This window comes from Epargyreus clarus, unplaced genomic scaffold, assembly GCF_041222505.1.
Source record: "Epargyreus clarus isolate Ecla_fem2 unplaced genomic scaffold, WU_Ecla_fem_2.2 ptg000025l, whole genome shotgun sequence".
Taxonomy (NCBI): Eukaryota; Metazoa; Arthropoda; class Insecta; order Lepidoptera; family Hesperiidae; genus Epargyreus; species Epargyreus clarus.
The window spans coordinates 1,620,219-1,634,020 of NW_027332232.1; the positions used below are offsets into that span (position 1 = coordinate 1,620,219).

At 43.0% G+C, this 13,802-nt stretch overlaps 1 protein-coding gene across 1 annotated transcript in view; it reads right to left on the reverse strand.

Annotated features, from left to right (window-relative positions):
• Positions 1 to 2,562: 2,562 nt before the first annotated feature.
• LOC140752779 (unextended protein) overlaps positions 2,563 to 13,802 on the reverse strand; it is a 52,649-nt gene continuing 41,409 nt past the window's right edge. The window contains exons 7-14 of the mRNA XM_073087129.1: positions 13,430 to 13,573; positions 10,789 to 10,926; positions 9,879 to 10,021; positions 8,891 to 9,017; positions 5,352 to 5,481; positions 4,579 to 4,675; positions 3,739 to 3,798; positions 2,563 to 2,686 (exon numbers count right to left, since the gene is read on the reverse strand). Coding sequence (XP_072943230.1) covers positions 2,597 to 2,686; positions 3,739 to 3,798; positions 4,579 to 4,675; positions 5,352 to 5,481; positions 8,891 to 9,017; positions 9,879 to 10,021; positions 10,789 to 10,926; positions 13,430 to 13,573 — 929 coding nt within the window. The 3' untranslated portion in view covers positions 2,563 to 2,596. The remainder of the gene's footprint in view (positions 2,687 to 3,738; positions 3,799 to 4,578; positions 4,676 to 5,351; positions 5,482 to 8,890; positions 9,018 to 9,878; positions 10,022 to 10,788; positions 10,927 to 13,429; positions 13,574 to 13,802) is intronic.

Genomic DNA, 13,802 nt, shown 5'->3' on the forward strand with positions numbered 1-13,802 from the left:
TAAGTTGAAAAATTGCTGACAATTTATGACTGTTTTCGAAAACTGCCACACACAAAAATGTTTGTCGGATTATAAAAAAAATACGTTAAACCCTCTGTCGTACACACAGCGAAGAGTTCGAAGCGATGCCGATGCTATGGGATCTTTTTATAATATAGGAGTAGCAGACGAGCATGCAGTCCACCTGATGGTAAGGCTACTGTCGTATGGACATCTGTAATCAACCCCTGATAGGATTAGACTCCTACCTGAGGTCAGCCACAGCGCCGCTTCCCTAAGGACTAAGCTGGAACGCCTCGTAAAGTATGCATACGACACGATATCGCGTCGGGACAAGATTTCGTGTCGTGTAAGTCTACAAGATATACTTGTACGAATGTTTACACACTCGACATTGTTAAGCGAGTTATTCGGCGAATTTGTTGAGAGTAAATTAAGCAATGTGTGATTCGCCGTGTATAGACGAACTAGCGCGAATATGTAAATTATTTACTCGGGTGAATTCGGTATTCGCTAGGAATACTCGTCAATTCTCGTCGCTGTCGATTCTTTAGTGCGAATCAATTGTATAACTATAATTGTGTGTTGCATTTACATACTCGTCAATGTTTGGTATATTATTCGGCGAATTAGTTGCGAGTGTTGCGATAGGTTAGCGACAAGTCTCGCCACACATCGCTTCGCTGCCTATACGACAGAGGCTTACATTGTAAATCTAATACACGTTTACGAGAATATATTGATATTATTAATATATTTAACAGGTTTGTATAGGATCAACGTTGAGTACCACTGTCTTAAGATAGAACAGTGATTCTCAGCCAGTTTCTGGGATCTAACTACGAACAAAGTATAATATAGTAATGGCCCTTATTAATAATCAATCTGTGCTATGTATTCTGTCTGTATCATTTCTTGCTTACCAAAAATCACGACCAAAAATTGAGAAACGAACGATCTTCGATAGACAAAAAATAGGATAGGTTAATTATTAATAACGGAATTGTTTTAATAATAGCAACATTTTCTCAATTTTAAGCATATACCATTCGCATTGTCATAAATTTCGTTTTGGCAGTGCCATAGGTTCCATAAAGCCTTTACTTACAGACAAGCAATCTTTTTATAGTTATAGTCCACGCCAAACTTCTAGTCCGCTCTGAAGTTGTTGCGAGCAGGTGTAGTCACACAATTTGCTATGGCAACGCTATTCATTTCTACATTCAGAGCGGACTAGCAGTTTTACGCGGACTATACCAAGATGTTTAATGGTTAAATGAAAATATTCTTATTTAGTTGAAAATATAACTGTTTTTTATAGTCCGACAAACTTAGCGGGGGCGCCACTGGCGATATAGTGTTGCCAGGTTGTCAGAACTCCTTAAAACGTGGGAAATTTTAAAGACTATATTTATCAATATTTAAGTTACAAATCTCTAATGTTAATGTTGAAGTTATTAAATTTATTGACAATTAAAATAAATTCTAATTTTTAATATGTATTTTTAATTAATACTTTATGGGGGCCATCTATAAATTACGTCACACGTTTTTTTATTGTTTCATCCCTTATCTGTGTATGTGACGTGACGTCACATTTCAACATATACAATTTTACATTTTGAAATGTGACGTCATGAAATTTAGTCCTCCCACCCCTTGTCACACTGCCAACCCTCTCCTACCCCCTGAAGATGTGACGTCATTTATAGATGGGGAAATTGAAAAATCGCTCATGATGATCAAGAAATGTATTTTTGGAAACCGCACACACGTAAAAGTTTGTCGGGTTATAAAAATAGAATATATATTATGGAAAATCATATCAAATCATACCATTTATATCAAAGAATTTAATAATAATTGACTATTGTGTTTTTGTACTATATACTTCAATATTATATTATTTTAGAAACCATTTATAAATATATAAAATTTGAAATATTATGTTTGTTTGAATACTCGACAAAAAAACATTTTTCGAAATAAAATTGGCGAAAAAAACATTCTTAATTTGGAAATTATGGAAAATGTGAATTTGTTTTTGAAATATTATAAGTTTGATTGTTAAAGGGTAAAAAAAAATGATTAACACTTTTTATAGCAATTATTCATTGAAATGAAACATTTTCAAAATTATCAAAATGTTATTCTTATACAAATAGACAATGTTACAATATACGTATTTTGGCTCGACTTGGCGGAGGCACTACCGTTCCTCCAAATTTAGTTTATTATTGAATTAGTTTTTATCGAAAAATGCAAAAAGATCTAAAATTATTAGTAAAGTAACTTTAATTCAATTTTTTTCGGAATTCAAAAAATATATTAACAAAACAACATTGATTACAAATAAGCAAAATTGAAATAATCGTACAAAAAATAAAAAGAGAATTTTAAAAAATTAAAAAAAAAAATCAAAATCTTTAAACATTTTTTCAAATTATTAGTAAAATATCTTTGATTACAAAATCAGCAAAATTGAAACAATTAAACAAAAAAATATTTCAATGATCACAAAAAAAACTTAAAAAATTTTTTTTTTTGAAAATTTCTCATTCTCTCTCGCCTGTAAGTACAACAGCGGCACCATACTTCACTTCTTCAGTAGTTTTTCTTCTTCAGAATCTTGTTCGTACGGCTTGAAGGTTGAATTAGTCAGCGGAGTGGCCGACACCGGTGAGAACTGTGGAGAAAATATCATAGATTAAGGTATGTTACTAATAAATGATCTATCGATCCAATTTTTGCCTAAATACGACCGAAAATTGACAATTTCTGCCTAGATATACTGATCGGTTTTTGACATTAACCAGTGACAGTTTTGACAATTTCTTCCTAGAAACGGCGATCGGTTTTTGAAATTAAACAGTGATAGTATAAGTCTTTTTATAATATAGGAGTAGCAGACAAGCAGTCCACCTGATGGTAAGCTACTGCCGTATGGACATCTGTAATCAACCCCAGATAGATTCGATTCCTACCTGAGATAGTGCACAGATGCGCCACCACTGAGAACTAAGCTGGAATGCCTCGGTTAAGTATGTCTCTTACCACACTTCAAACCAGAACACAGCAGCGCTTAACACTGCTGTTATAACAGAAATAGGTGTGACGGTGGTGCCGCCGGAGTCGAACTATATTAGTTCTACTCTTCGATGGACAATTCAACGTACTATATTATAAACTAGCTGACCCGGAAAACTTTGTACCGCCTCAAAATTTATTTATCAAATATATTTCATATAAAATATAGCCTATGTTACTCGTGGATAATGTAGCTTTCAAATGGTGAAAGAATTTTTAAAATCGGTCCAGTAGTTTTTGAGCCTATTTATTACAACCAAACAAACAAACAAACAAAGTTTTCCTCTTTATAATATTAGTTTAGATAACTTATAATAATTTCCTATATTAATTTTACCTTTTTTACCTAATCTAGTATCTAGATTTAGGCACTTCCAAAGTCTGACAGCGTGAGACAGAAGAAATATATTATTATTAAATTAAATTTAAATTATATTATATATGTAACGATATAGAACATACTTACATTATCATATTATACAGTAATTTAGATATTTATAGTAGTATTTTTACTTGTCATTCAAAAATGCTAAAAATAAAATTCACATAATGTTTACATTTAATAAAAATAATGCAACTTCGTATAAAAAATCATTTCGATTAATTACTCCTAAGATAAAAAAAAACATATAAAATAGTAAGCATATTTACCTGTTTCGCCGTTTTGTCGTTTTCAATGATATCATCCAACTTATCACCTTCGCGAAGTAACTGAAAAATACAATTAGAATTCATAAATATAAAAATTTCGTAATTTCGTTTTTTACATACAAATCTCTACCTATCTGGGGGCACGACTGTGCCCCTGCCAAATCGAACAAAAAAGGCACGGCCGTATCATTCTTTTCTTGAAGCAATTCAGGCTACTTTCTACCTCCCGTTACTTCGTTGTAGATAAAACTAGAAGCCTGAATTGCCAAGTCAGTCTATTTATTTAAATTTATAAACGAAAAAAAAATTTAATATTATGTTCTCATAAGCTGTTAATTTAGCTAATTACGAAATAATTTAAGACAGAAGGTCCCTTAAGTAGAGACTGAATAAATTAACTGACTTGGTATTACATGGATTTCACAACTTTTTACGGTAGAAGAATTAAGTTGTGAGACTTGTTTTTATACAATTTATGTTTTTGATGGCAAATGTTTATCTTAGACATACTATAAAACCGTACAATTTATTTTATTTAAATTTTAGAGGTAACAAACTTGCTTGCAGTGCCTCTGATGTGACTACTGCCGCCCATGGACATCTGTAATCAACCCCAGATAAGATTACATTGCTACCTGGGGTCAGCAATAAGCTTTGCTAACCCTGAGAACTTAACTTAAGCTGGAACGCCTCGGAAAAGTCTGTCTCCCTTACCACACTTCAAACCAGAACACAGCAGCGCTACACTGCTGTTATAACAGAAATATTTGTGGCGGTGCCGCCGGAGTCGAACCACAGAGGGTTCTACCTTTGAAAATATAATTATAATTTTATCCATACCTTGTCTACTTCGGGCTCGATCTGTTCGTTGGTCCCACCCTTAGTGAGAGCACCCTTCTCCATAAGGGTGGCGCGCTTAGCTGCCAGGTACATGGAGCTGGGGAAGAGTAAAGTAATGAAATCATCATCATCAACCCATCACTGTCCCACTGCTGGGCGCGGGTCTCCTCTCAGAATGAGAAGGATTAAGCCATAGTCCACCGCGCTGGACAAGTGCGTATTGGTAGACTTCACATACCTTTAAGATTTTTTTTGTAAAAATAAAAGTAATGAAATAAGAACCAAAAGTAATAAAAATATGAAACACATTTTTTTATAATATACGAGTAGCAGACGAGCATGCAGTACATCTCATGGTAAGTGGCTACTGCCCTATCTGTAAATAACCCCAGATAGGATTAGTTTCCTACTTGAGGTCGGCCAAAGATGCGCCGATACCAATGATGACTAAGCTGGAATGCCTCGGAAAAGTATGTCTCTTACCACACTTCAAATCAAAACACAGCAGCGCTACATTACTGTTATACCCGATAGATGTGACGGTGGTAGAGGCCGCGTCAAACTTCTAGTCCGCTCTGAATATAGAAATAAGTCACGTCGTAACACCAAATTGTCCCCCGACCCTGCTCTCCCAGCGGGGACTTGTATATGCTTGTGGTTGTGTTCGACCGCATTGGCTCTCTGACTACACCTGCGCGCAACAACTTCAGAGCAGACTAGAAGTTTGGCGCGGACTATACCTCGAACCAGAGGATTCTCTGACTATGTCTTACCGTTTGATGGTGAGGTAGTAGAGCTCAGCGATAGCCTTCACGGAGTAGTCTGGCACGAAGGTGTGGCGCAACATGGAGTCCATGTTCAGGTTCTGCAAGGACCCCAGGGTTGAGGGCGCTGGGGATTCCGCTGAAACAATATATTAAAAGTTAAGGGATAGTTTTCAATGGTAGTAGAAATGAGTTCTTGTGTGTGTGTTTGTCTGTCTGTGTCTGTTTATGTATGTGTACGTGTGTGTGAACGTGTGTGCCACGTGTACGTGTATGTGCGTAGTTTGCGTGCGTGTATTCATGCTTGGATGTGAATGCGCTTGTGTATGAGTGTGTGCGTGCGTGGCTGTATATGTGTGTGTGCGTGCATATGTCTTTGCGTGTTTGTGCGTATACCTGTGTGCGTGTATTGTGTATTTGATGTGGGCATGGTTGTATGTGCGCGCGCGCGTGTGTGTGTGCGTGTGTGTGTGTGTGTGTGTGTGCGTGTGTGTGTGCGCGTGTCTGTCTAAGCGCGTGTGTGTGTGTGTGTCTCACCGACGCCGATGTTCTGCGTGAGTGCCTCTGTGCATGTATGTATGAGCGAGTGCCTGTGTACGCCTGTGTGTGTGTGTGTGTGTGTCTCACCGACGCCGATGTTCTGCGTGAGCGCCTGTGTGCGTCTGTCTGTCTGTATGTGTGTATGCATGTCACTCACCGACGCCGATGTTCTGCGTGAGCGCCTGTGTGCGTCTGTCTGTCTGTCTGTATGTGTGTATGTATGTGTCTCACCGACGCCGATGTTCTGCGTGAGCGCCTGTGTGCGTCTGTCTGTCTGTCTGTATGTGTGTATGTATGCTACTCACCGACGCCGATGTTCTGCGTGAGCGCCTGTGTGCGTCTGTCTGTCTGTCTGTCTGCCTGCGTGTGTGTGTGTGTCTCACCGACGCCGATGTTCTGCGTGAGCGCCTGTGTGCGTCTGTCTGTCTGTCTGTATGTGTGTATGTATGCTACTCACCGACGCCGATGTTCTGCGTGAGCGCCTGTGTGCGTCTGTCTGTCTGTATGTGTGTATGCATGTCACTCACCGACGCCGATGTTCTGCGTGAGCGCCTGTGTGCGTCTGTCTGTCTGTCGGTGTGTTTGTGTGTCCACTCACCGACGCCGATGTTCTGCGTGAGCGCCTGTGTGCGTCTGTCTGTCTGTCTGTATGTGTGTATGTATGCTACTCACCGACGCCGATGTTCTGCGTGAGCGCCTGTGTGCGTCTGTCTGTCTGTCTGTCTGCCTGCGTGTGTGTGTGTGTCTCACCGACGCCGATGTTCTGCGTGAGCGCCTGTGTGCGTCTGTCTGTCTGTCTGTATGTGTGTATGTATGCTACTCACCGACGCCGATGTTCTGCGTGAGCGCCTGTGTGCGTCTGTCTGTCTGTCTGTATGTGTGTATGTATGCTACTCACCGACGCCGATGTTCTGCGTGAGCGCCTGTGTGCGTCTGTCTGTCTGTCTGTCTGCCTGCGTGTGTGTGTGTGTCTCACCGACGCCGATGTTCTGCGTGAGCGCCTGTGTGCGTCTGTCTGTCTGTCTGTATGTGTGTATGTATGCTACTCACCGACGCCGATGTTCTGCGTGAGCGCCTGTGTGCGTCTGTCTGTCTGTCTGTATGTGTGTATGTATGCTACTCACCGACGCCGATGTTCTGCGTGAGCGCCTGTGTGCGTCTGTCTGTCTGTCTGTATGTGTGTATGTATGCCACTCACCGACGCCGATGTTCTGCGTGAGCGCCTGTGTGCGTCTGTCTGTCTGTCTGTATGTGTGTATGTATGCTACTCACCGACGCCGATGTTCTGCGTGAGCGCCTGTGTGCGTCTGTCTGTCTGTCTGTATGTGTGTATGTATGCTACTCACCGACGCCGATGTTCTGCGTGAGCGCCTGTGTGCGTCTGTCTGTCTGTCTGTATGTGTGTATGTATGCTACTCACCGACGCCGATGTTCTGCGTGAGCGCCTGTGTGCGTCTGTCTGTCTGTCTGTCTGCCTGCGTGTGTGTGTGTGTCTCACCGACGCCGATGTTCTGCGTGAGCGCCTGTGTGCGTCTGTCTGTCTGTCTGTATGTGTGTATGTATGCTACTCACCGACGCCGATGTTCTGCGTGAGCGCCTGTGTGCGTCTGTCTGTCTGTCTGTATGTGTGTATGTATGCTACTCACCGACGCCGATGTTCTGCGTGAGCGCCTGTGTGCGTCTGTCTGTCTGTCTGTATGTGTGTATGTATGCCACTCACCGACGCCGATGTTCTGCGTGAGCGCCTGTGTGCGTCTGTCTGTCTGTCTGTATGTGTGTATGTATGCTACTCACCGACGCCGATGTTCTGCGTGAGCGCCTGTGTGCGTCTGTCTGTCTGTCTGTCTGTATGTGTGTATGTATGTTACTCACCGACGCCGATGTTCTGCGTGAGCGCCTGTGTGCGTCTGTCTGTCTGTCTGTCTGTATGTGTGTATGTATGTTACTCACCGACGCCGATGTTCTGCGTGAGCGCCTGTGTGCGTCTGTCTGTCTGTCTGTATGTGTGTATGTGTGTTACTCACCGACGCCGATGTTCTGCGTGAGCGCCTGTGTGCGTCTGTCTGTCTGTCTGTCTGTGTGTATGTATGTCACTCACCGACGCCGATGTTCTGCGTGAGCGCCTGTGTGCGTCTGTCTGTCTGTCTGTCTGTATGTGTGTATGTGTTACTCACCGACGCCGATGTTCTGCGTGAGCGCCTGTGTGCGTCTGTCTGTCTGTCTGTCTGTGTGTATGTATGTCACTCACCGACGCCGATGTTCTGCGTGAGCGCCTGTGTGCGTCTGTCTGTCTGTCTGTCTGTATGTGTGTATGTGTTACTCACCGACGCCGATGTTCTGCGTGAGCGCCTGTGTGCGTCTGTCTGTCTGTCTGTCTGTGTGTATGTATGTCACTCACCGACGCCGATGTTCTGCGTGAGCGCCTGTGTGCGTCTGTCTGTCTGTCTGTCTGTATGTGTGTATGTGTTACTCACCGACGCCGATGTTCTGCGTGAGCGCCTGTGTGCGTCTGTCTGCATGTGTGTATGTGTGTATGTATGTTACTCACCGACGCCGATGTTCTGCGTGAGCGCCTGTGTGCGTCTGTCTGCATGTGTGTATGTGTGTATGTATGCTACTCACCGACGCCGATGTTCTGCGTGAGCGCCTGTGTGCGTCTGTCTGTCTGTCTGTATGTGTGTATGTATGTTACTCACCGACGCCGATGTTCTGCGTGAGCGCCTGTGTGCGTCTGTCTGCATGTGTGTATGTGTGTATGTATGCTACTCACCGACGCCGATGTTCTGCGTGAGCGCCTGTGTGCGTCTGTCTGTCTGTCTGTCTGTCTGCATGTGTGTATGTGTGTATGTATGTTACTCACCGACGCCGATGTTCTGCGTGAGCGCCTGTGTGCGTCTGTCTGTCTGTCTGTATGTGTGTATGTATGCTACTCACCGACGCCGATGTTCTGCGTGAGCGCCTGTGTGCGTCTGTCTGTCTGTCTGTATGTGTGTATGTATGTGACTCACCGACGCCGATGTTCTGCGTGAGCGCCTGTACACCGAAGTACGTGAAGGGCCCCGCCTCGAACACGAGGTTCTCGCGGCCCACCGTCACCTCCACGCGGCCCTCCAGGATCAGCACGAAGTAGTCCACCTGGTATGAAATAAAGAACATTTAGTTATAAATAAAAGAAATGAGGAGCTTGAAAAATTTGTATTCTGAGAGGAGACCCGTGCCCAGCCAAGACAATAATAGGTTGATGATGATGATGATGATGTATACATTCATACAATACAATATCTATAATTTGATGAATTACAATTACAATAAGATGAATGAGTGACGGAAGTAACAATTGAATGAACTGTAGAATGAGGCAGTGAACGTGTAAAGATCGAAGATCGACAAGAAAGTTTTAATTAAGCGTATTAACAGCGGAATTGTAATACTACAGTGTTTTTAGCTTACGAGTGAATGAATGAATATATTACAATTAAATGAATTAGTGAAAGAAAGAAAATGAAGGTGGTAGAACCCTTTGTGATTCGAATCCGGGCGTACCACCTCCACACCTATTTCTGCCTCATAACAGCAACGTTAAGCGCTGCTGCGTTCTGGTTTAAAGGGTGTGGTAAGAAAGCGTTCCAGCTTCTATTTCAAATCGTTTCAGCTTAGTCCTCAGGGGGAAGCGGCGTATCTGTGGACGACCTCAGGTAGGAATATCTAATCCTATCTGGGGTTGATTACAGATGTCTATGAGCGGCAGAAGCCACTTCCCATCATCTCGTCTGCTAGTCCTATATTATAAAAAAATATTACAATTGAATGAGTGAATAAAAGAACAACTAAATGAATTGTAGAACGAAGCAGTGAATGTGTAAAAGATCGAAAAGAAAAGTTGGAATGAATTAAAAGTGTTAGCAATGGAAGCTTAGTAATAGAGTTCAGTTTTTAACCTTAGGGTATGGAACCCTAAAGTATAATCAACAGTAGTTTCGTCACATGGCCACTCACCGGCTTCCCCTCCTGGAACACGTAGCGTTTCGGATCATCCTTCGCTTCATCTCCGCGCAGCTTCACATGCTGGACCACGTCTTGTTTCAGCAGACGACGGAGTACTGTCTCTGATATCATGTCCGCGCGGAAGGGGTCCACACCTGATGAAGGAAATAATATCAAACAATTCTTTATTATGGATTCTTTTTAAGTGTTATGCTGTTGGTAGGACTGCGGCATGCTGGACTACGTTGCTCCATAGGTATAGTCCGCACCAAACTGCTAGTCTGCTCTGAATATAGAAACGAGTCGCGTCGAATACCAAATTGTAGATATTAGCGGGACGAGTGCCCGCTCTCGCCCGCGGGTACATAGCTGCGTTAGTATGCCCTTACGTTGCAACAAAATATATGCTTATGGTTGTGCGCAACAACTTCAGAGCGGACTAGCAGTTTGGCGCAGACAATAACACCTAAAAAAAGAAAACTTTTTCAGAAAATAGAAGGGGGTAGACTCCTTTGTGAATCAGTGTCACCACCGCCACATCTATTTCTGTTATAACAGTTTTAAGCGCTGCTGTGTTTTGGTTTGAAGAGTATAGAAGTCATACTTTTATGTAGCATTCCGAAAGAAAGCCAATCATACTGGGGCAATATGGACCAGCTTGCCCCAGTCGTACTCCCTGCGGCACAGCGCAAGAAATAAAAATTACCTAGAATTGCGTAAAATAAGACACCCAGTCATACTGTCACTATGGCCCAGCGTGGTCCATCATGGCGGAACGTGGCTCATCATAGCCCTACGTGGCCCATCATGCCACAGCGTGGTCCATCATGGACCAGCGTAGTCCATCATGGCCCAGCCAGTCCATTATGTCCAACATGGCCCGTCATGGTCCAGCCTGGCCCATCGTGGCCCAGGTACTCACTGGTGCTGAGGAACTGGAAGGCGGCGAGCACGAGCTGCGGGGACACGTGCACCCGCTGGTGCTGGTGGCCCGCGAATGACGCCAGGTCCTGGAAGCGGTTCAGCGGGCGCATCAACCGCTTCTTCGTACGGTTGTCGGCTAGAACAGAGAATTTTAAAATAAAATGATGTTTTGTTCGCTAAAGACTAAGTTAGCACACTCAATGTGCCTAATGAGTTATGTTTTAAGACATAATAAATAAGACCTTCTGTAAGAATATCTAAAATAGGATTTTATATTTCGATGCCCCATTCCAGCTATAGTTTTTAAAGCTACAAACTAAATTGGAATGCTTAATGTACCACGTGACCTGACCTCTGAGACGTCCGGTACTCTTATAGTAGAATGTTCGAAAGTATGTGAACCTTTTTCTAGTAAAGACTAAATCGGAATGCCTAATGTTCCACTAAATTTGTAGCTCTAAAGCTTACCTAAGCACGCTTTAAGTCGTTTTAAACCTTTTTATATTAAAGACTAAATTGGAACGCCTAATGTGCCACGTGACATTGATTTAAACAGTTGTCTAATGATGACTAAATCGAAACACCTAATATACCAAAGAACAGTCGACCAAAGACTAAGTTGGAATGCCCCATGTCCCGTCTGATTTGGTGACATACCTACAAAATGCCCCTATATACCCACTAAAACATATAGCAATATGAACAACATCGGCACGCTCGCCCCACTCACAGATGACGTCGCTCTCGTCCACGATCTCCGCCTGGATCATCTCCTCGATGACGTCCTCGAGCGTGACCAGCCCCACGGTCTCGTACACCGGGTCCCCGTCGCCTCCTCGATGCTACACGAACGACATGTGTCCGAGACCTGGTCTATGTTGGAACGCCTCAAGTCCCAAATGTGTTTGTGAGGACTATATTTCCAAGCTCCATTCGAAACGTAACCTTTTTCGCTGCAGACTAAATTGGAATGCCTAATGTACCACGTGACCAAAACTCTAAGACTTCCAGTAGAATATTCTACACGATTTGAACCTTTTTCGGAAAGTGACTAAATCGGAATGCCTAATGTTCCACTTAACTTGTAGCTCTCAAGCTTTAAGTAGTTTTGAAACTTTTTACAATAAAGACTAAACCGGGACGCCTAATGTGCCAGATAACTTTCGACCAAAGACTAAACTAGAATAACCACATACTAAATCGGAACGCCTTTTGTGCCAGATAACTTTTGACCGAAGGCTAAGCTAGAAGGACCTCTATCCGAAAACCGCAAATCATCTCTAATCTCCTAGAAACATTATAATGCACATTATAGACCATCTAGCAATATGAACAACATCGGCACGCCGCCCCACTCACAGATGACGTCGCTCTCGTCCACGATCTCGGCCTGGATCATCTCCTCGATGACGTCCTCGGCGTGACCAGCCCCACGGTCTCGTACACCGGGTCCCCGTCGCCCTCCTCGATGCGCTGCACGAACGACATGTGTCCTTGACCTGGTCTATGTTGGCACGCCTCGAGTGTCTAACGTACTCGTGAAGACTGTTTTTTCCCCATTGATCCCCCATTGATACTATGGTCTTTGAACCTATAGACTAAATTGGAATGCCTTATGTACCACGTGACTAAAAACTCCGAGACTTACGATAGGATGTTTTAAACCATTTGAAGCTTTTCCTAATAAAGACTAAATCGGAATGCCTAATGTTCCACTAAATTTGTAGCTCAAAAGCTTACCTAAGCACGCTTTAGGTTGTTTTAAACCTTTTTATAATAAAAACTAAATCGGAACGCCTAATGTGCCACGTGAAATTGATTTAAACAGTGGTCTAACGATGACTAAAACGAAACGCCTAATATACCAAAGAAGAGTCGACCAAAGACTAAGTTAGAACGCACCATGTCCCGTCTGATTCGTAACATAACTCTACAAAATGCCCCTATATACCCACTAAAACATATAGCAATATTAACAACATCGGCACGCCGCCCTACTCACAGATGACGTCGCTCTCGTCCACGATCTCGGCCTGGATCATCTCCTCGATGACGTCCTCGAGCGTGACCAGCCCCACGGTCTCGTACACCGGGTCCCCGTCGCCCTCCTCGATGCTGCACGAACGACATGTGTCCGTGACCTGGGGTCTATTTTGGAACGCCTCGAGTGCCGTACATACTTATATGGGCTGTATTTGAAGTCCCCATTCGAAATTTAAAACTTTTACGCTGCAGACTAAATTGGAATGCCTAATGAAATGCATGAAGGGAAATCAGACACTAACAGTAGGATGTCCTACACGATTTGAACCTTTTTCGGATAGAGACTAAATCGGAATGCCTAATGTTCGACTAAATTTGTAGCTCTAAAGCTTACCCAAGCACGCTTAAGGTCGTTTTAAACCTTATTATAATAAAGACTAAATCGGAACGCCTAATGTGCCACGTGACATTGATTTAAACAGTTGTCTAATGATGACTAAATCTAAACGCCTAATATACCAAAGAACAGTCGACCAAAGACTAAGTTGGAATGTCCCATGTCCCGTCTGATTCGTAACATAACTCTACAAAATGCCCCTAAATACCCACTAAAAAATATAGCAATATAAACAACATCGGCACGCCGCCCTACTCACAGATGACGTCGCTCTCGTCCACGATCTCCGCCTGGATCATCTCCTCGATGACGTCCTCGAGCGTGACCAGCCCCACGGTCTCGTACACCGGGTCCCCGTCGCCCTCCTCGATGCGCTGCACGAACGCCATGTGACCCTTGTAACCTGGGGAAAAATAAACGTATATTAAAAAAAATAAAGCCTTTTTGTTTTTTTTCGTATTGCTGTCAAAAAATCTTTATTTTTTATATAATATATAGGATTAGCAGATGAGTATGTAGTCTAGCTGATGGTATAGTCCCCGCCAAACTGCTAGTCCGCTTGAAGTTGTTGCGAGCAGGTGTAGTTATACAATTTGCTATTGCCACGCGTTCTATATCTATATTCAGGGCGG